This window comes from Anser cygnoides, chromosome 38 (genome assembly GCF_040182565.1).
Source record: "Anser cygnoides isolate HZ-2024a breed goose chromosome 38, Taihu_goose_T2T_genome, whole genome shotgun sequence".
Lineage (NCBI taxonomy): Eukaryota > Metazoa > Chordata > Aves > Anseriformes > Anatidae > Anser > Anser cygnoides.
The window spans coordinates 75,458-96,104 of NC_089910.1; the positions used below are offsets into that span (position 1 = coordinate 75,458).

Sequence of the window (20,647 nt, forward strand, 5' to 3'; positions counted from 1 at the left end):
CGAGGGGACAATGTAAAGTGGATGGGGCCAAACTCTTCTCAGTGGTGGTGAGTGATAGGACAAGGGGTAATGGGTATAAATTGAATGACAGGAGATTTCATTGTCATATGAGGAAGAACTTCTTTACAGTTTGGGTGACAGAGCACTGGAACAGACTGCCCAGAGAGGCTGTGGAGTCTCCTTCTTTGGAGATATTCAAAATCCACCTAGATGTGGTCCTGTGTAACATGCTCTAGGTGAGCCTGCTTGAGTAGGGGGGTTGGACTAGATGATCTCTGGAGGGCCCTTCCAACCACAACCATTCTGTGATTCTGTGAAATAAATAAAAAGATGTTGTGTTGTTGTTCTTCTCGGTGTGTAAGAAGTCTTCATTTTCAGAATTTTGTAGCTTGTCTAGAAGATTTATGATTGTTTTCATAGGTCTGGGACATGTCCCAGCAAGATGAGGAAGTTCCCTCTATGCAAATATAAATTTATATAGATATTTCCAAAAATGCATGTCCTCCCAATAACATAAATGGAGGTATTATATCGCCCAAACATATTTATCTTGGCATATCTCGCATCTACGTTTCATATTTAAATGGATTTGAGAGCAATAAAGTCTTTAGAGGTTGAACAGATCCTGCCTTTACTTCTTTGCCATTGGGCTACAGCTGCTAGCAGTTTCCTCATATCGTCTCTGTTTATGACCCAGAGGAATCTGACACCACAAATGTTACTCAAATGTCACTCTGGCACCTCCAATGTCACCAGAGGTCTGCATCTGAACATCTCCCTCCTGCCTTCCACCTCCATTAAATGTGCTGGCAGCTGAGACACGCAGCAGACATGCAGATGTCTGGTTTGTGCCCACCTGAACAAAGGCAAGAGGAATCCCGGCTCCTGTGGGCTTGTGTGAGGCATGAGAGGCAGCTGAACCCCTTCTAGCATCTGGACTGCAAAAAAAGAAAGAGATGCCTTGGTTGACTCAGATGAAAAACTTCCCTCATCAGGGGGAAGGCAGATCCCTCCCTGTCCTTGTGTGAGTGTTCTGCTTAAAACCAGGACATGGAAAGGTGATTTCTGGACATCATACTTTTCCTGATATGAGTAACGACAGTGCTGGAAATGAGTTTCCTTCGCCAGTGGAGGGAAGGAACATTAGTGGTTGCTTCAGTCCGCTTCAAAGCCGATTCCCCTGGAGGTCCAGGGACTTCTGAAGAACTCCCTGTGCTGCTGAGCTGGGCCGGGCTCCTGGGCCCAAGGGGAGCTCCTGGCAAGCGGGCAGCGCTGCAGAGAGACAGCTCTGCCCAGGAGCAGCTCCTCTGCACAGCGCAGCAGGGCTGGGGGCACTGCCTGCAGGGGACAAGGGCGGCTGAGAGAAGGGAGGGAGATGTTAAAGGCAGTGTGGAGGGGGGCTGCTGAGAGCTCACTGCGGGAGAAATCTTCCCAGCCCTGAACAGGGTAAGTCTCTGGCTGCAGGGCAACACAGCTGTTGTTCCTGGTGCCATCTCCAGATTTGCTGACAAATCCTGCAGCCTGTAGGGATTTTTCAGAAGAACCCTCAGAGTTTCTTTGTATAAGAGACGAGTGAAAACCTTCAGAGCAGGGATTACCCGGCAAAGCTCTCAGAGGGACAGGACATGAGGGTTCCTTCTCACGAGGCTGGCTGCAGGCTGTGCAGGCAGGGTGCAGGCAGGGATGGCCAGGGCTGTGGTGCAGAGCAGGGTCCCTGCTGTGCCCCAGGGGCTGTGTGCCGGGGCAGGGCCTCTGCCGCCTGCCAGGCTCAGCACTCAGCCTGCCCGGCGAGCTTCCCATGGAGATGCGGGGAGAAGCTGCAGGTGGAAGGAGCCCCCCAGCAGGGCAAGGCAGGGCAGGGTCCTGCTGGTGCCCAGATGCTACTGCCTGGGGCAGGCTGCTCAGAGCTCCACAGCACCCCCAGGGCATCTTTGTGGGAGATTCCTGAAAGGCAAGAACAACACCTCCTGTGCCTGAAGGGAAGGCAGTCTCTGAGGTCTCTGCTTTAATCTTCCTGCTTTTCGAGGGCAGTCGGGATGATAATGGTTTTGTCAGGATTGTAGAAGAGACTGAAACTCAAAGAGCATTACACTGAAAGAGACCTGTAGGTCTTTGAGGAACCTCACAAACTCGCTCCACACTCTTTAGTCTACAGACAGCACCAACACCACCTTCATTGTTTCTTGTGGGATTGTTGGAACTCCCTCTCAGCACCTTTAAATAGGGAGATGCCTCTGGCCAGTGGACGCCTGAGATTCATCCCTGGTGCTCTTTACCATATACTGTACGGCAGTACTGACTCCTGCTGAGTCTACAGAGGATCTGCATGGTCTCTGTGGCACCCTTAGGCAGAGAAACCCAGAGCTCCAGGCAGGAGCAAGTCTTCTTCAGATGAAGATGCAGCGAGGATGCAGTCTTGGTGAGGAGGTTTCTGTGAAATATGGTTTAGGTTTTGCTCAGAAAAGTCTCTCTAACTTGTCACTGTCCATTCCCCCATGGACAGCCAACCATGCCCTGAGGCAGCAAATGTCCAACAGCAGCTTCCCCAACGAGTTCCTCCTCCTGCCATTCGCAGACACACGCGAGCTGCAGCTCCTGCACTTCGGGCTCTTCCTGGGCATCTACCTGGCTGCCCTCCTGGGCAACGGCCTCATCCTCAGCGCCATAGCCTGCGACCACCACCTCCACACCCCCATGTACTTCTTCCTCCTCAACCTTTCCCTCCTTGACATCGGCTGCATCTCCATCACACTCCCCAAAGCCATGGCCAATTCCCTCTGGGACACCAAGACCATTTCTTTCTTCAGTTGTGCTGCCCAGGTCTTTATGTTTGCTGTCTTTATTCTAGCGGAGTTTTACCTTCTCACCATCATGGCCTATGACCGCTACATTGCCATCTGCAAACCCCTGCAATACGGGACCATCATAAGTGGCAAAACCTGTGTCAACATGGCAGCAGCTGCCTGGGGTAGTGGGTTTCTCCATGCTGTGCTGCACACTGCCAATACATTTTCCCTCCCCCTCTGCCAAGGCAATGCTGTGGACCAGTTCTTCTGTGAAATTCCCCAGATCCTCAAGCTCTCCTGCTCAGATGCCTACCTCAGAGAAGCTGGGCTTATTCTTTTTACTGCATGTTCACTTTTAGTGTGTTTTCTTTTCATTCTGTTCTCCTACACGCAGATCTTTAGGGCTGTGCTGAGGATATCCTCTGAGCCCGGACGGCACAAAGCCTTTTCCACCTGCCTCCCTCACCTTGCCATAGTCTCCCTGTACATCAGCACTGGCACATTTGCCTACTTGAGACCCCCCTCCATGTCCTCCTCCTCCCTGAATCTTTTGCTGGCAGTTCTGTACTCAGTGTTGACTCCAGCAGTGAACCCCCTCATCTACAGCATGAGGAATCAGGTGCTGAAGGATGCAGTGTGGAAAGTGATGTCTGCGTGTTTTTCAGAAGCAATATAGTTACTGTCATCTGCATATCACTGATAATGCAACTCATTACAGACCGAGATATTTCCATTATGTTTTCCTTCCATCTTTACTTTTACTTCTTTTACTGATGGTAAGATAGTCCAGAGAGAAATGTGATCATTATTTGCATTCCACAGGCAAAGCAGAGCTCTGCAACACCAGGAAATGGGAAAGGCGTTGGGAAAATTACTAGTTATTCAATCAGTGAAATTTCATAGTCTGGATCGAGTGAATCACCCCAAAACTTCTCCTGACATTGGAAATGAGTTGGACTTGATGATCCTTGTGGGTCCCTTCCAGCTCAGACTATTTCATGAGTCTCTGACTCTGAAGAAGGCCGGCTATCTGTGCTCACCCTCCACGGCCAAAGAACCACTTGTGTGGGAGGCAGTCAGTGGCAGTGCCCCCCACCAGCTGCCTCTGCCTTCCCAGCCTGACCAGCAAGGCCCTGCAGAGTGCCCCCATGGCCCCACGCACCACAGCCCCCTCACTCCGCAGAGCAGCGCCGCCAGCTCAGGAGTTGTGGGCAGCACGGGCAGAGACTGCAGGAATGGCTGCTCAGGCCAGCCCAGACGTGGTGGGCTGGGGCAAGGCTGTGTGGGACATGGGGTGTCCCAGGAGCAGAGCAGGGCACTGTGTGTGTGTGCAGTGGTGCTGCCTGAGGAGTCCCAGGGACAGCAGTGTCGTGCTGTGCTGTGTCTCGGAGTGGGGCTGGCGTGGGGGGCTGCAGGCTGCCTGGGGGAGGGAAATCTCTTGCAGACGGTAGAAGGAGAGACACTGCCACTGACCTCCACTCCTCCATTTGCTGCTTTGGGACCTGTCCAGCCTGGGCTGCACTGCTGGGCTGGGCTGGGGAAAGGAGAGGGAAGTATGGAGAGCTGGGGAGGGGCTGAGCTGGGCTGGCCTCCTGGGAGAGACAGGGAGGACCAGCAGAGCAGGGGCTGGGCTGGGCCCTTCTTCTCTGGACGCCCTGGCAGATGCTGCCCCAGGGCAATGGCCCTAGATTAGCCCCTTGCAACCACCGTTCGCAGCACTAGGCTCTCGCCCCAGCTCACACAGGTGGTTTCTTTCTCTAGGTACGGACACTAAATTACTAAATCAGGAGTCCGTCTTTACCTTGTCCATATGAGAGTGACCATAGTATTGGTGCAGTGAGATGAACCTGAGGAAGTCCAAGTGCCATAAACTATTCCCTAAGGTTGCCATCATGTCAGGTGGAACAGAGTTTCCAGGTCACTTCTTTTTGGCACTATGGTCCTTTGGGAAACCAGATGAATAAAGCAATACTAGTGTTCATTACTATTATGCTAACTCCTTCTCCGCAGAGTTCTCAAAGTTTTCCTAAAATATTTGCATAGTTCTTTTCCACACATTTCCTTCACTGTGACCTGGAGTTTCTAAAGTCTTCATGGGAAAACGTGAGTCAGGATGTGTGGGAGGTCTTCTGATGCCTGAGCTGGTTGGCAGGCTGAGTACCTGAGGGATTGTGTAGGGCATCCCCTGCACCCACTGCTCCTGGGGCAGGGCTGGGAAGAGGCCTCCTGAGCACAACAGCTCCTTGTAGCCCTGTGGATGCTGGCTGTGAGGTCACTTCTGTCCCAGCACCTGGCTGGCCAACAGCAGGGAGGCAGAGCCTCTGAGGTCATAAAGGCCATCAGAAAGCTGCCCCCAAGAGGGTGACACATTTGGGGAGGCCAAGGGAAAGCTGGGAGAATAAAGCTGAGAATTCTGGGGGAGAGAAGAGGGGTTTGGCTAACAGGAAGGAAAGATTTTGAAGAGTTAGGAGGGGTTCAGGTAATGCTGCTGCTGGTGCAACACTCACTGGGAGAACATTCATGTTAGACCACTGGTAATATTTCTAACCAGGAACCTTTAAACCTGGTGTTACTCTTAATGCCATCCCTCAACCTGGAAGGAATCCGTTGCTGTAATCCCTAAATTCAAATCCTACCTTGAAGTCAAATCCCAGACACATAACCTGTTACCATTAGTCTTAACCTATTGCTCTCGGTAATCCCTAGTCCTTAATCCATAGCATTAATTTGTCAGCTTTAACACTAACCCTCATTCAGTAACAAAGCACATAATAAAACCCTAACCAAAAATCTAGCCCATACCCTAAACTCTGACTGGGTATTAAAAGCAGAACACCAAAGCCTCTCTCTAAGACTCTGCCCAATCCCAAAACATGGAAGGAAGATCCAATCCCTAGAATTTAACCTGAATACCTAATTCTCAAATCCCTCATTCCTACACACCACAAAACTGAAGCGGTTTGTCTGCGTGATTCTGGGCAGCGCTTGAGATGTCCTGCAGCAATGACTTGGTCTTGGAGGAGGCAGGTGGGGTGACATGGATCTGGTCAGGCCATAGGGCTCAAGGAAGAGATGGGTGGGGATTCTCTGCTGAGGTCAGCTGTTCCTCAGGATCTCAGAAGGCAGCAGGAGGCCCATGGCTGTGCAGGTGAGTGTCAGGGCACTTCTGCCTGAGGGTTTGATAGGCCACCTCCAGGCACATGGCCAGTCTATGAGGGTGGCATTTTAGCTGTCATAAGGAACTGATGAGCCACTGGCACGCTGCAAGTGTAAATCTTTATTTCAACATCATAGCTACTCTAGTGCCTAACAGAGGTTGCACAACGCTCTCTCCTGCCCATCAGAGAAGCTGAAAGGCCATCAGGAGATGCATGGCCTTGTAGGATGACAACGACTTTGCTTTTATTTTGTGGGTGTTGGGCGTCAAGGAGGACACCTTGTAGGTACGTTCTTATAAGGTGTCGCCTGTGCCTTAGAAAGTTTGAATCAAGCAGGAAGCAGTTGGCTTTGGTGGGGACTGCGAGGTAACTTCTGCCTCTGGAGCTGAGAGGCCAGCAACAGGAGCATGGCTGGGCAAGGGACTGGGAGGTCCCATTCTGTGAAGTATCTGCCAGGTCAACCCTTGCCTCCTGGCTGGCAGGTGGCCTTTTAGGCTCACACCTCCCAGCATCTCTCACAGGCCAGCAGAAGGCAGCTGGCTGGCATGGTTCTTGTGTGATGCCCTCTGCCCAAGTACCTGAAAGGCCCATGCAGAAGCTGCCTTGGATGTGGGTTTTCAAGTCTCTTGTGCCTGAGTACATGACTGGAGAGCAGCAGGCATGTGGCTTGGTTGTGTCTTTCTGAAGAGCTGAAAGGCCAGCAGGAAGGCCACGTGGCTTGGAAGATCATGGTGAGGTTCCTTCTGTCTAGTCAGATAACAGGAAACAAGAAGGATGATTTAGCATGCCTTTTCTGAAGGATAGTCTGAAAGATGATGGAGCTTTTCTTGGTAGTGGGACACAGCATGTGAGAGAAAAACTAGGGAGGAAGAGATATCAATGAAGCTATGGAAACGCGAAGGTTGGACCACGGTAGGAAAGCAAGATGGGTGTTTGTATCCTGAAGGGAAATGGGAACAGGTGTGGGACATCATAGGACAGCCAGTGGTAGAGATGGACAACGGTACTGGCAAGGTGAGAGTTAGCCAAGAAAACAACAGTCTTGTCCCCTTGACTATGGCAGGTCTCTCTGCCACCAGGGCCTGGGAGGAGACGTTGTCCTCTTAGCAATTGGGGTTCGTCTCCTCTTCGCACTTCCTGACAGAGGCCAGGAGGTTTCATACCACTGTCTTTCACTTGGCACTGCATACCACACATCCCACCGACCGAGGAAGAGTCTGGAGCTTCACACGAGGGGCAGGGCCTCTCTGCCCAGAGCTGCAAGCAAGGCTTGGTCTTTCTGCTTGATGAAACAAAGCCTGGATTTTCTCAGCCTCAGAGCTACCTGCACAGGGCCTTGGCCTACCTGTAATCATGGCCCCCAATTACCTGCCCTAAGGAGTCCATGGGGCTTTGTCAGTAATAGCCTTCAGTGGGACCAATCAGTACTTTGAAGAACTTTGGGGTTTGGCTTCTGACTTTGGCTTTCTGAAAGATTTCATCAGTCTCCTCTCAGGAGATGAAGTTGATAAAGTTGTCAGCAACTACACCTTGGGGCTTATTGAGATACAGAGAGGCCTAAGAGTCTCTTAAGGAGGTCTGGACAGGTAGGAGAAGTTTGACACTGTACAGACAACCTTGCTCCTCTCCTCCCAGTCTCGCACCATTTCTCTCATTGATCCGCTAGGACTTGCATCACTTCTCCTGACATCAGACTTCTCCACTGAAGTCTGCAGTTGCACCTTGTAGCTCCTTTGTCCCAACTTCCTCCTGCTTTCCTTAGAGAACAGGTTGCACACAGGTAGAGAAGGATGATTCTTAATTGCAAGCAAACTAAAATAAAGTATGATGAAGCTCATTAATCAATGAAGCACACTGATCAATTGCATGCTAGCTCTAGGTTGTATGTAATGAGGCTCACCTCCCACAAGGGATGGTCTCATCAACATTTTTTTCAGTCAGTAGACATGAAAGACTTTGTAAAAACATAGTTCAGGAGTTGTCCAAAGACAGCGTTAGAATACATAAAGGAAGTAAAAGCTATGAACTCCTTGACGCTTAAAGCAGCAACTAGATCATATTGTGATAGAGACATAGAATCTTAGAATCAATGAATGATACAATCTAGGAACGATTTAGGCTTGAAAAGGACTCTAGGATCATCTAGTACAATGCCCCTCCTATGGTCAGGGGCATCTCTCAACACATAAGGCCGCTGAAAGGCCGTTCCATCCCAACTTTGAACACTTCCAGAGATGAGGCAGCCACAACTTCTCTGGGAAACCTCTTCCAGTGCTGCACTACTCTCATCCTAAGATCTTTCTTCCTTATATCTAACCTATATCTACGCCCTTTCAGTTCAAAATCATGACCCCTTGTTCTGTCACTACAGACCCTGATAAATAAAATAAAATAAAATAAATAAAATAAAATAAAATAATAAAATAAAATAAAATAATAAAATAAAATAAAATAAAATAAAATAAAATAATAATAATAATAATAAATAAAATAAAAGTTTTTCTTTCTCATAAGCTCCCTTGAAATACTGAAAATAATAAGGTCTCTCTGGAGCCTTCTCTTCTCCATGTTGAACAACCGCAACACTCTCAGACTTTCTTTGTAGGAGAGTTATTTCTTCCCTCTTATCATTGCCCTGTACTGTAGCCCCTCTAACTGGTCTATACCTTTCTTGCACTGGGGGCCCCACAATTGGATGCAGCAAGGCAAGTGGGGTCTGATGAGAGCAGAATGGAGGGGGAATCACCTCTCTGAGGCTTCCTTGCAAAGAACCTGGTTTGCTCAATGCCAGCTGGATAAATCCTTCCTCAACACAGAGCAGAGAAAAACTGAAACACAGGACTGCTTTAGCTCACTGGAGATAACAATTTTAAGGGCTGTCTGATTCTCAACTTCTAGCAAACACAAAACACAGGATCATTGCTGGATGAACACTTGGACAGATGAAGATATTTCTCTGGAGGTTTATGGAGAGATAAAATTTTTCTGAGGCCTCTAGCTCATCAGCTGAGATTTCTCCACATGAGACAGCCAAGTGGGAGACATGAAGTAGAAAGGAACTTCTCTCCATCTCCACCATGGACATGGCCCCCGTGTAACATGTACAACCAAGGTTCCAAAGTACTGAGATGATGCAGCTGATGCACTGGGGGGGTCCTTAGCAAAGGAATAATGTGGGAAGAGTGGAGTCCAGCTGGAGGAGAGATAGCATGTGGATAAGAAACTGTGAATAAAAATAGATGGGATAACCTGGACATTGGTTTCTGAGGCCATTTCTGATATTTCTGGGTATCTGAAACCTCTGCATGGATCAGAAGAGCATGGCATAAGCCTTCGAGGTGACTGTCGCCCATTGCAGTGGCTGCAGGAGGTAGAAAAGACATAGACTGGGACAGCTGCTGTGCACTGCCTTGCACGGTGCTGACAAAGTGTCCTCCTCTTCCTTGATCACCACCAGGATGAGGAGTTCATGTATAAGCCTTGGACATGGATCCTGTGCACTTACATTTCAGGCCGGGTGCCGAGTAAAGCGCCCCATGGTCAAAAAAGCCAAAAGTTCTGTGTTGGCACCAGCCTCTGAGCCAAGCGTTAATCAGGTGGGCTTTCCGTGTCCACTCTGTAACTGCTAATCTACTTGCTACTATAGGGATGGATGAAAACACCACCTGTACTCCCGCTCCATCCACTAACCGTCCCAGTCCCCTAAAGTCCTGTTTGATAGCCTTCAGGCTTCTCTCTTCAATATTATCACTGCCAGTTTGGACTATCAAAAGCGGATAGTAGTCAGAGGGGCGAACCAGGTTGGGAAGCTTTCTGGCAACATCCCTGACCCTGGCCCCAGGGAGGCAGCAGACTTCCCTGTGGTTAGGGTCAGGCCGACAAACAGGGCCTTCTGTCCCCCGGAGAAGGGAGTCGCCTACTACGATTACCCTTCTATCCTTCTTGGTGGAGGCAGTCTTGAGGCGTGGAGTCGACCTCCTCGCCCTAGGTATCCTCCTGGGTAGACTTTCTACCTCATCTTCACCTGCCAGTCTCTCAAGCTCTAGGGCCTCAAACCTGTTGTGTACACACAGCTAGGAAGGTGGGGGTGGTGGGGGGGCGTCGCCTGCGAGGTCGAGCAGGGGCCTGTCTCCATTCCTCCTTAAATCCTAGGTCCCCTCCCTCTGCCTGACAGGGAAGGGGGTCCACCCCCATTTGGGTTGTCTCACCCCAGTACCTCTCCTTCAGGCCCTGCAGGGAGTTGCTCCACCAGTCTATCTCCCGCTCACACTCCCTGATAGCCCTCAACCTCTCCACCTCCTCCCTGAGCTCTGCCACCAGGCGGACCAGGTCATCCACCCGCTTGCACCTCACACACACAGTCCCTCTGCCTCCTTCAGATGGCAGCAACAGGCTCAGACACTCCCTGCATCCAGAGACCTGAACTGCCGCATTTTTGAGCAGGCGGTCAGTCTGGGTGGTTACAGACTTTCTAGAGAGAGCAGTCTGCCTGGTGTAGACCATTGCAGCCCAGCTAGTGGTCGACAGCCGTTAGAGGAGTTGTTCGTATGGGTGGGGGGGGGAACGTTCTGACATCTCTGACCCCCCTGCTCACCCTGCCTGCACGAACTGCCGTGCAAACTGCTGCGCCCCGCCTTTCTGATGCGTCACGCCCTGTTTGCCTGCCCTGTTCGCTGCGCTCCTGGTCGCTCGCGCTCCCTAGGGGCTGCTTTTGAATGGCCGGGGAGGAGGCGCTGCTGGCTCCGCCTACGCCTCGTCAGCCTCCCTCGCGGGGGCTGCCGGATCCTGGCGGCTCCCTCGAGTGGCCTCGATGCTGGAAAAAAAGCCCTGCCTGTCCCTATCCCCGGCTCCACTGCAGAACGCGTCTGCCCCAGAGCCGATCACCTCGGCAAGTGGAGTAGAGTAGGAATGACCTTGAAATAAAGATTTACACTAGCTGCATGTCAGCAGTTCCTCAGTTGCTTATGAGAGCAAAAATGGTATCCTCATTGACCATCCATGTGCCTGAAGGTGGCCTATCAGGTCCTCAGGCAGAAGTGCCCTGACACCCATTTGCACAGCCATGGGCCTCCTGCTGCCTCCTGAGATCCTGAGGCACAGCTGACCACAGCTGACCACCCATTTCCTCCTTGAGCCCTATGACCTGACCAGGTCCATGTCACCTTACCTGCCTCTACCAAGACCAAGCAATTGCTACAGAAACTCTCAAGCCCTTCTCAGCCTAATGGGGCCAGGCAACTTGAGTTTTGTGATAAGAGTGCAGGAATGAGGGATTTGAGGATTAGGTATTCAAGACAGAGTTTAGGGATTAGATCTTGCATTCCATGTTTAGGGATTGGGCAGAGTCTTATAGGGAGGCTTTGGTGTTCTGCTTTGGGTAGCCAGTCAGTGTTTAGGGTATGGGCTAGATTTCTGGTTAGGCATTTATTATATGGTTTGTTATGGGACGAGGGTTGGTGTTAAGGCTGGCAGTTTAATGCTAGGGATTAAGGGATATGGATTATTGAGAGCAGTGAGTTAAAAATAATGGAATGTGCTGATGTGGTGCGGGCTGGACTTCAAAGTAGGATTTGAGGTTGGGGATGAGAGCAGTGGATTCCTTTGAGTGTAAGGGATAGCATTTAGGGTAGCACCAGGTTTTCAGGTTGCTGGTTAGAAATATTGCCAGGAAATAAAACAAATATTTTTCCAGTGAGTCTTTTAGCAGCATCAGCCTTAACTGAACCCCTCTTACCTCTTCAAAATCTTTCTTTTCTGTTAGCCAAACCCCTCTTCCCTCCCCCAGATCTCCCACCTTTATTCTTCCAGCTTCCCCCTGGCCTCCTGTAACATGTCACCCTGTTGGGGGCAGCTTTCTGATGGCCTTTATGACCTCAGAGGCTCTGCCTCCCTGCTGTTGGCCAGCCAGGTGCTGGGACAGAAGTGACCTCACAGCCAGCATCCACAGGACCATAAGGAGATGTTGTGCTCAGGAGGCCTCTTCCCAGCCCCCCCAGGAGCACCGGGCACAGGGGATGCCCTGGACAATCCCTCAGGTAGTCCGCCTGCCAACCAGCTCATGCTTCAGAAGGCCTCCCACACATCCGGAGTCATGTTCCCCATGCAGCCTTTAGCAAGTCCAGGGCATCCTGAAGGAAATGGCCACTGCTGTGTGGAAAATTAAATCAAGAACTTAATATATGTTGTAGGAGAGTGTTGAGAGCTCTGCAGAGAAGGAATTAGTGTGAAAGTCATGTTATTTGGCATTGGTCATATCCATATCCAGTGAACAAGGGCCCAGCCCAGACTGCACTGTGGTTCCCCCCAAGCCTCTCCCAGGAGGCCAGCCCAGTCCAGACCCTCCCCAGCTCTCCACACCTCCCTCTCCTCTGTCCAGCCCAGCCAAGCCCAGCCCAGCCCAACAGAGGAACTGAGGCTGGGCTGGCCCTAAAGCAGAAAATGGAGAAGTGGAGGTCAAAGGCAGTGTCTCTGCTCCTGCCATCTGCAGGAGACTCCCCACCCCTGGGCATCCTGCAGCTCCCTAGGACAGCCCTGCTTCCCAGCACAGCACACTAAAACACTGCTGGCCCTGGGATCCTCAGGCAGCACTGCACACACACAGCGCCCTGCTCTGCTCCCGGGACACCCCATGTCCCACACAGTCTTGCCCCAGCCCACCACGTCTGGGCTGGCCTGAGCAGCCATTCCTGCAGCCCCTGCCCATGTTGCCCACAGCCCCCGAGCTGGCGGTGCTGCTCTGCAGAGCGAGGGGGCTGTGGTGCACGGGGCCGTGGGGGCACTCTGCAGGGCTGTGCTGGTCAGGCTGGGAAGGCAGAGCCATCTGGTGGGGGGCGCTGCCACTGACTGCCTCCCACACAAGTGGTTCTTTGGCCATGGAGGGTGCGCACAAATAGCCAGCCTTCTTCAGAGTCAGAGACTCATGGAAGAGAAACAAACAAAGCAAGAAGCCTCCTTTGAGTCCATCCCTTTGCAATATCCATGAGAGCAGCTTTGGGAGAAGAGCTGAGCCTTCAGACACTGCCCTCAGCACATCCCCTTTTATGCTGGAGATGCTGGTACAGAGCCAGCTGTGTTAGAGAAGTGCCCCTGGCCTGTCCCTGCCTGTGGACACAGGACTGCCAAACAGGCAGCACGGTGAGCAAGCGACAAGAGCAATCAGTCCTCACAGCAACAAAAGGGCTTTGAAGGAGAGCATGGGTGGTGAAGGAAAGCACTTCCAGACAGACCAAGCCCCGGGACTCCCTGACATTGCTGCTGTGCCAGGATTCTTTTTCCCTCCACCTCTTCACACAGCCAAGTGCCCCTGCAGCTCCACCACAGGTCTCTGAGGGAGGATCTCAGGCAAGCAAGTCATTGCCAGGTCCTTTCTATTATTTAAATACACAGAGAGCCTGGCTCCTTCACACCAGGTTCCTATGTCACAATAGACAGCTAGATACTGAAATGGAAGAGGATGAACAAATACATTTCTTATTCTATCATGAATAACGGAAATGAAATTTAAAACATAAAAATTAAAAAGCACCAAATATATTGGGTCTGAAGCTGTAATGTTACATTATGAGCAGTATGTAAAAGATGGGCAGTTTATTGCTTCAGAAAAATGTCCAGTCATCACTTTCCACACTGCATTCTTCAGCTCCTGGTTCCTCGTGCTGTAGATGAGGAGATTCACTGCTGGAGGCACCACCGAGTACTGAACTGCCAGCAAAAGATTCAGGGAGGAGGAGGACATGGAGGGGGGTCTCAAGTAGGCAAATAAGCCAGTGCTGAGAAACAAGGAGACCACGACCAGGTGAGGGAAGCATGTGGAAAAGGCTTTGTGCCGGCCCTGCTTAGAGGGGATCCTCAACACAGCCCTGAAGATCTGCACATAGGAGAAAAGAATGAAAGCAAAACACCCAGATACAAAAGAGAAGCTAACAACAAGAAACCCAGCTTCTCTGAGGTAGTCATCTGAGCAGGAGAGCTTGAGGATCTGGGGAATTTCACAGAAGAACTGGTCCAGGGCATTGCCTTGGCAGAGGGGGAGGGAAAAGGTATTGGCAGTGTGCAGCACAGCGTTGAGAAAAGTACAGCCCCAGGCAGCTGCTGCCATGTTGACACAAGTTCTGCTGTCCATTATTGTCCCATAGTGCAGGGGTTTGCAGATGGCAATGTAGCGGTCATAGGCCATGATGGTGAGAAGATAAAACTCTGCTGCTACAAACACAAGAAACATGAAGACCTGGGTAGCACAACCTGCATAGGAAATGGCCCTGGTGTCCCAGAGGGAATTGGCCATGGCTTTGGGGACAGTGGTAGAGATGGAGCCCAGGTCGAGGAGGGCGAGGTTGAGGAGGAAGAAGTACATGGGGGTGTGGAGGCGGTGGTCGCAGGCTACGGCTGTGAGGATGAGGCCGTTGCCCAGGAGGGCAGCCAGGTAGATGCCCAGGAAGAGCCCGAAGTGCAGGAGCTGCAGCTCGCGTGTGTCTGCGAATGCCAGTAGGAGGAACTCGTTGGGGAAGCTGCTGTTGGACATTTGCTGTCTCTGGGACCGGTCCATTGAGAAAAAAAAGAGAGAAAAGTTAGAGAAACTTCTCTGAGTAAGACCCACTCCTTCTCTCACCGAAATCACCACTCTCTGAGCTTGCATTTCAGCTATGGACATGACACTGCAGGGCAGGGACTCAGCCTCCTCATTGTGTATCACCTTGCAGGACACAGGCTCCTCTCCTCTTCTGGAGGTCCAGCTGAGGAGGATGTGGCTCATGCCCTAAAGCCTCTGAGGGCAGAGGCTGTGCTGGGTGTCAGAGGAGAGCAGGGGGTTGCTGCAGAGAAGGTGCCTGCACTGCAGGCCTGCCAGGGAGTGCCTGACTCCCTCCTCCCTTGGTGTTCTGGGCAGCAGCTCCCTCTCCCTCCCTGCCCAGGTCTCTGCTGCCAGGTACTGGCCCTGCTGGCAGCTGCTTCCCTGTCCCCACATCTCCTCCCTGCCATTGCTCACAGACTCTGTCCCACCAGCTGTGTGCTCAGGTCTGCCTTGCAGACACCTCCTGTCCCAGGACATATTTAAGGGACAACTCCCCAAGTTCAGAGTCTAAGGACCAGCTCTAACCTAAGAGAAGGTAACAAGAACGGGGGACTCAGTGTCTTTATCATAATGGAAAAATAAACTCCCTTCGTCGTCTGCCACCCAGTAAAGCAAGAGGAGAAATCTCAAAGCACAGAATGCTTCTCTTCAAGAATCCCTTGCTCTGGCATTTCTCTTGTGGAGTCCATTCTGAGACACCTTGGGAGTGCTCTGGAGCTGTGAGCAGCCTGCCCCAGGCAGCAGCCTCTGGGCATCAGCAGGACCCTGCCCTGTCCTGCGGGGGGGGGGGGGCTCCTTCCACCCACACCTTCTCCCCGCATCTCCCTGGGCAGCTCCCCGAGCAGGCTGAGTGCTGAGCCTGGCAGGCAGCAGAGGCCCTGCCCCAGCACACAGCCCCTGGGGCACAGCAGGGACCCTGCTCTGCACCACAGCCCTGGGCACCCCTGCCTGCACCCCGGCTGCACAGCCTGCAGCCGACCCTGCAAGAATGAAGTCTCATGTCCTGTCCCTCTGAGAGCTTGGGCAGGTAATCCCTGCTCTGAACCTTGTCATTCTCTTCTCCAAAGAAACTCTGAGAGTCCTCCTGAAAGATCCCATAGGCTGTGGGATTTGCCAGCAAATCTGGAGATGGCACCAGGAACAACAGCTGTATTGCCCGGCAGCCAGAGACTTACCCTGTTCAGGGCTGGGAAGATTTCTCCAACACTGAGCTCTCAGCATCCCCCCTCCACACTGCCTTTAACATCTCCCTCCCTTCTCTCAGCCGCCCTTGTCCCCTGCAGGCAGTGCCCCCAGCCCTGCTGCGCTGTGCAGAGGAGCTGCTCCTGGGCAGAGCTGTCTCTCTGCAGCGCTGCCCGCTTGCCAGGAGCTCCCCTTGGGCCCAGGAGCCCAGCCCAGCTCAGCAGCACAGGGAGCCCTTAAGAAGTCCCTGGGCCTCCAAGGGAATTGGCTTTGAAACAGACTGAAGCAGTCACTGATTTTTCTTCTCTGAGCTGGGGATGGACATTTACTTCCAGTGGTGTCTTTTCCCCTAATTCAAAAGAAGAGTTTGGCATGGGAATCATCTTTTCTTGTCCCATTGTGAGACCGGATACCCACAAATCATTCAGGCTGCATTCCATCTCTTCCGAGCACTTGTTGTTTTTCAGGGGGAGGAAACTTTTTCACAGAAATAGAAATCCCTTTGTCTACACAAGCTACACAACCAATTTTGTGCCTCCACTATCATAGAACTACGGAATGTCTTGGGTTGGAGGGGACCTTAAAGACCTTCTTGTTCCAGCCCCGCTGCCATGGTCAGAGGCACATTCCACAAGACCAGGTTCCTCAAGGTCCCATCCACCCTGGCCTTGAACACTGCTAGGGAAGCGGGGTTCTACTTCTCTGAAGAACCTTTTCCAGTGCCTCACCAACCTCATAGTGAAGATTTCCTTCTTTAGATTTCAAGTAAATTTTCTCTATTATATTTTAAAAAGATTGCATGTATGTATTGCAAGTATGGGATCTCCTGCAGATGGCAGCAGCAGGGACACTGCCACTGACCTCCACTTCTCCATTTGCTGCTTCGAGGCCAGCCCAGTCTGGGCTGCTCTGCTGGGCTGGGCTTGGTTGGACTGGGTGGAGGAGAGGGAGGTGTGGAGAGCTGGGGAGGGTCTGGGCTGGGCTGGCCTCCTGGGAGAGGCAGGGAGGACCGGCAGAGCAGGGGCTGGGCTGGGCCCTTGCTCTCTAAAGGCTGCATGAGGAAACATGAGTCTGGACATGTGGGCGGCCTTCTTAAGCATGAGCTGGTTGGCAGGCAGAGTACCTGAGGGATCGTCCAGGGCATCCCCTGCACCCACAGCTCCTGGGTGGGCTGGGAAGAGGCCTCCTGAGCAAAACAGCTCCTTGTAGCCCTCTGGATGCTGGCTGTGAGGTCACTTCTGTCCCAGCACCTGACTGGCCAACAGCAGGGAGTCAGAGCCTCTGAGGTCATAAAGGCCATCAGAAAGCTGCCCCCAGCATGGTGACACATTACAGGAGGCCAGGGGAAAGCTGGGTGAATAAAGGTGGGAGATTTAGGAGAGATAAGAGGGACTTGGCTAACAGAAAGGAAAGATTTTGAAGAGTTAGGAGGGGTTCACGTAAGGCTGCTGCTGCTGCAACATTTAGTGGGAATAAATTCATGTTGAGTACTGGCAATATTTCTAACAAGTAACCATAAATCCTAGGCCTACCCTTAAGTGCTATCTCTCATCCTGAAATGAATCCTCTGTAGTAATCACCAACCTCAAACTTTACCCTGAAGACAAAGCCCATAACCACTTAGACATAACCACTTAGTGTTTTTTACCCCATTGCTCACTGTAATCCACAGCCCTTAATTCCTAGCATTAAATTGTCTTAACCCTAGCCCTCACCCAGGCAGAAATAAAACCATAACCAAAAATCCAGCCCATACCCTAAACACTGAATGGGTTCCCAAAGCAGGAAACCAAAGCCTCTCCCTAAATCTCTGCCCAGTCCCTAACCTGGGAAGACACTATCTATTCCCTAAATCCAAATCTGAACAACTAAGCCCTGAATCCCTCATTCCTGGAGTTTAATAACCAAACTGAAGTGTCTGGCAGTGGTGGTGACTATGAGGTCACTTCTGCCTCTGGAACTGATAGGCCATCAGTAGGAGCATTGCTGGGCAAGGGACTGGGAGCAGGCACGTGGCTTGGTTGTCTATCTGAGGAGCTGAAAGGCCAGCAGGAAGGCCACATGGCTTGGAAGACCCAGGTGAGGTTCCTTCTGTCTGAAGAGATGACTGGTCACAGGAAGGCTGATGGGTGTAGATGTCTGTGTGAAGGACAGTTTCTGGGATGTTGGAACTTTCCTTGGTCATGGGAAACTGAGTGTGAGAGAAAACTTTCTAGAAATTGAGGCTTGGATGGTGGAGACAGGGCATGAGAGGGAAGATATATCACTGAAAGGGTAATGCTTTAGTGTCAGAATTTCCCTGGAGGTAATATGTTATCACTCTGTGACACTATGTTTCAGGGCACAGCTGGAGAGGATACAGACATCAATGAAGGCACAGAAATGCTAAGCTGAGAGCAAGGTAGGAAAGCAAGATGCATGTTTTCAGCCTGCAGGGAAACAGGGATGGGTGTGGGACATCATAGGGCAGCCAGTGGTGGAGATGGACAAGGGCACTGGCAAGGATAGACTTAGCCAGGAATACCAAGGTCTTGTCCCCTTGGCTATTGCAGGTCTCTCTGCCACCAAAACCTAGGAGGAGACATGTTGTCCTATTAGCAATGGGGCCTCATCACCTCTTTGCACCTCCTGACAGAGGCCAGGAGGTGTCACACCACTGTCTTTCACTTGGCACTGCATAACCCACACCCCACTGCCTGAGGAAGAGCCTGGAGCCTCATGGGAGAGACAGGAGCTCTCTGCCCAGAATTGGCATCAGGGTTTGGCCTTTCTGGTTGATGAAACAAACCCAGCATTTTCTCAGCCTCAGAGCCACCTGCACAGTGCCTTGGCCTACCTGTAATCATGGCCTCCAATTAACTCATCAGTCTCCTCTCAGGTGTTGAAGTTGTTGCACTTTGCAGAAGCTATATTTTGGGGTTTATTAAGACACAGCAAAATCCCTGAGTGTCTCTTAAGGAGGTCTGGACAGGTAGGAGAAGCTTGACCCTTTATGGATATCTTTGCTCCTCATCTTCCAACCCCACTATTTCTGTCATTGCCCCACCAGGACTTGCATCACTTCTCCTGACATCAGACTTCACTCAAGTCTGCAGTTGCACCTTGTAGATCCCTTGCACCAACTCCCTCCTTAGAGAAATGGCTGCACACAGATACAGAATAACGACTCTTAAGTGCAAGCAAACAAAAATAAAGTATAATAAAGGTTAATAAGCAATAAAACGCCCTGCTCAGGTGTATGGTAAGTCCAGGCTGTATCCAATGATGCTAACCTCCTCTGAGGGATAATCAGGATTTTTTTCCGTAGGTTATGTAAAAACACAGCTCAGAAGTTGCCTAAAGAAACAGGGCACATAAAGAAAGGGGAATCGTTTACCTCCTCGAAGGTTAAAGCAGCAAATAAATCACAGAATCATCAAATCAAAGAATCATACAAGCATTGGATGTTCAGCGTTGAAAGGGACTCAGTGATCATCTAATCCAATCCCCCTGCCATGGGTAAAAATCTCTTTCACTACATCAGGTTGCTGAAAGCCCCTTGCAACCTGACTTTGTACACTTTCAGTGATTGGTCATCCACAACTTCTCTCAGAAACTTGTTGCAGTGTCTCTCTACTCTCATCCAAAAATGTTTATTCCTTATACCCCACTTAAATCATCACCATTTCCATTGTCCTGTTAGTACCGACCCCAGCTTTTCTTTCTAGGAGAGCTTTTTCAGTCCTCTTTTCATTTTCGCGGTCCTCTTTTGGGTCCCCTCTAACAGGTCTATGTCTTTCTTGCACTGGGCACCTCAGCACTGGATGCAGTATTGCAGGTGGGGGTCTCATGAAACTAGAGTTAAGCAGGAGAATCACTACACTTGACCTCCTGTCCACTTCTTTCATGCATCTCAGTATGCTGTTGCCATACTGCCAGATCATATTTTTCATCCACCAATATTCCCAAGTGCTTCTCTGCAGAGATGTTCTCAATCCATTCATCCCTCAATCTACACTGAGATTGGGATTTCCCTGATTCACATGCAACACATGTGAATCAACAATTTTAGGACTGTTTGCTTCTCAATTTTAAGCAAACACAAGCTACATAGATCTTTGCTGGGTGAACTCTTTGACTGATGAGGATATTTCTCTGGAGTTTCACAGAGAAACAAAATTTTTCTGAGGCCTGTAGCTCATCAGCTGAGATTTTCTCCAGATGAGACAGCCAGATGGGAGGAAGAAGAGGAAAAGGGCTTTTCTCTATCCCCACCATAGACAGTGACCCTGGAGGAATATGTATTAGGGAGTTTCCAAAGCAGTGAGCTGTTGCAGCCCACTGGGTGTTTCTTGGCAAAGGAATGAGGTGGGAAGGGTGGGGTCCATCTCAAGGAGAAATACCATGCAGATGACAGCCTGTGAATAGGATGGGATGGCATAGCCTGGACATTCACATATCTCACATCTCAGCTGAGGATAGGGATTGTGTGGTTACTGCCACTTTTCTGATATCTTCCTCCTCCAGTTCCTGTGATGGCCCTGCTTTGGAATAATCTGCCTCATCTTCTTCTTCCTCCTTCCCCTTCTTAGCTGGAGTTTCTTCCCTTACTAACTGGGCTCACTTTCACATCCATTGTTTCATCTTCGATGTAGGGGTGACTGATACCGGCCTTTGTATTACGGCTGAGTGTGGCTCGGTAGGCATGGGTCAGGCTGCAACCCATTGCAGTGATCCATGTCTCTCTAGAATCGGCAGGATGACAGCCTACTTTTTCCAAATATTTTGCTAGTTTTGCAGGATGTTGCACTTTTCCTGGGGTGCAGTTCCAAAACATTGGAGGTGCCCAGTGTCCTAGGTACTTGTCCATACTGTCCCACGTGCCCTGCAACTCCTACCTGTCGTGCCTCGGTGCAGACCTCTGGGTGGTATTCTTCAATAGTTATTTAACATCAAACAAAGCCAGAAACACA

The 20,647-nt window shown here is 50.9% G+C and overlaps 1 protein-coding gene and 1 long non-coding RNA gene across 2 annotated transcripts; one reads left to right on the forward strand and one right to left on the reverse strand.

The window, feature by feature from the left end:
- Nucleotides 1–13,502: 13,502 nt before the first annotated feature.
- Nucleotides 13,503–14,297, reverse strand: LOC136788496 (olfactory receptor 14C36-like). Its single transcript, XM_066987050.1, has one exon. The coding sequence runs from the start codon at nt 14,295–14,297 to the stop codon at nt 13,503–13,505; it is 795 nt and encodes a 264-aa protein (XP_066843151.1).
- Nucleotides 14,298–16,995: 2,698 nt separating this feature from the next.
- Nucleotides 16,996–18,905, forward strand: LOC136788525 (uncharacterized). The gene is made up of 3 exons (XR_010827250.1): nt 16,996–17,059; nt 18,036–18,096; nt 18,745–18,905. It is a non-coding gene; the product is annotated as an uncharacterized lncRNA (long non-coding RNA).
- The last annotated feature ends 1,742 nt before the right edge of the window (nt 18,906–20,647 follow it).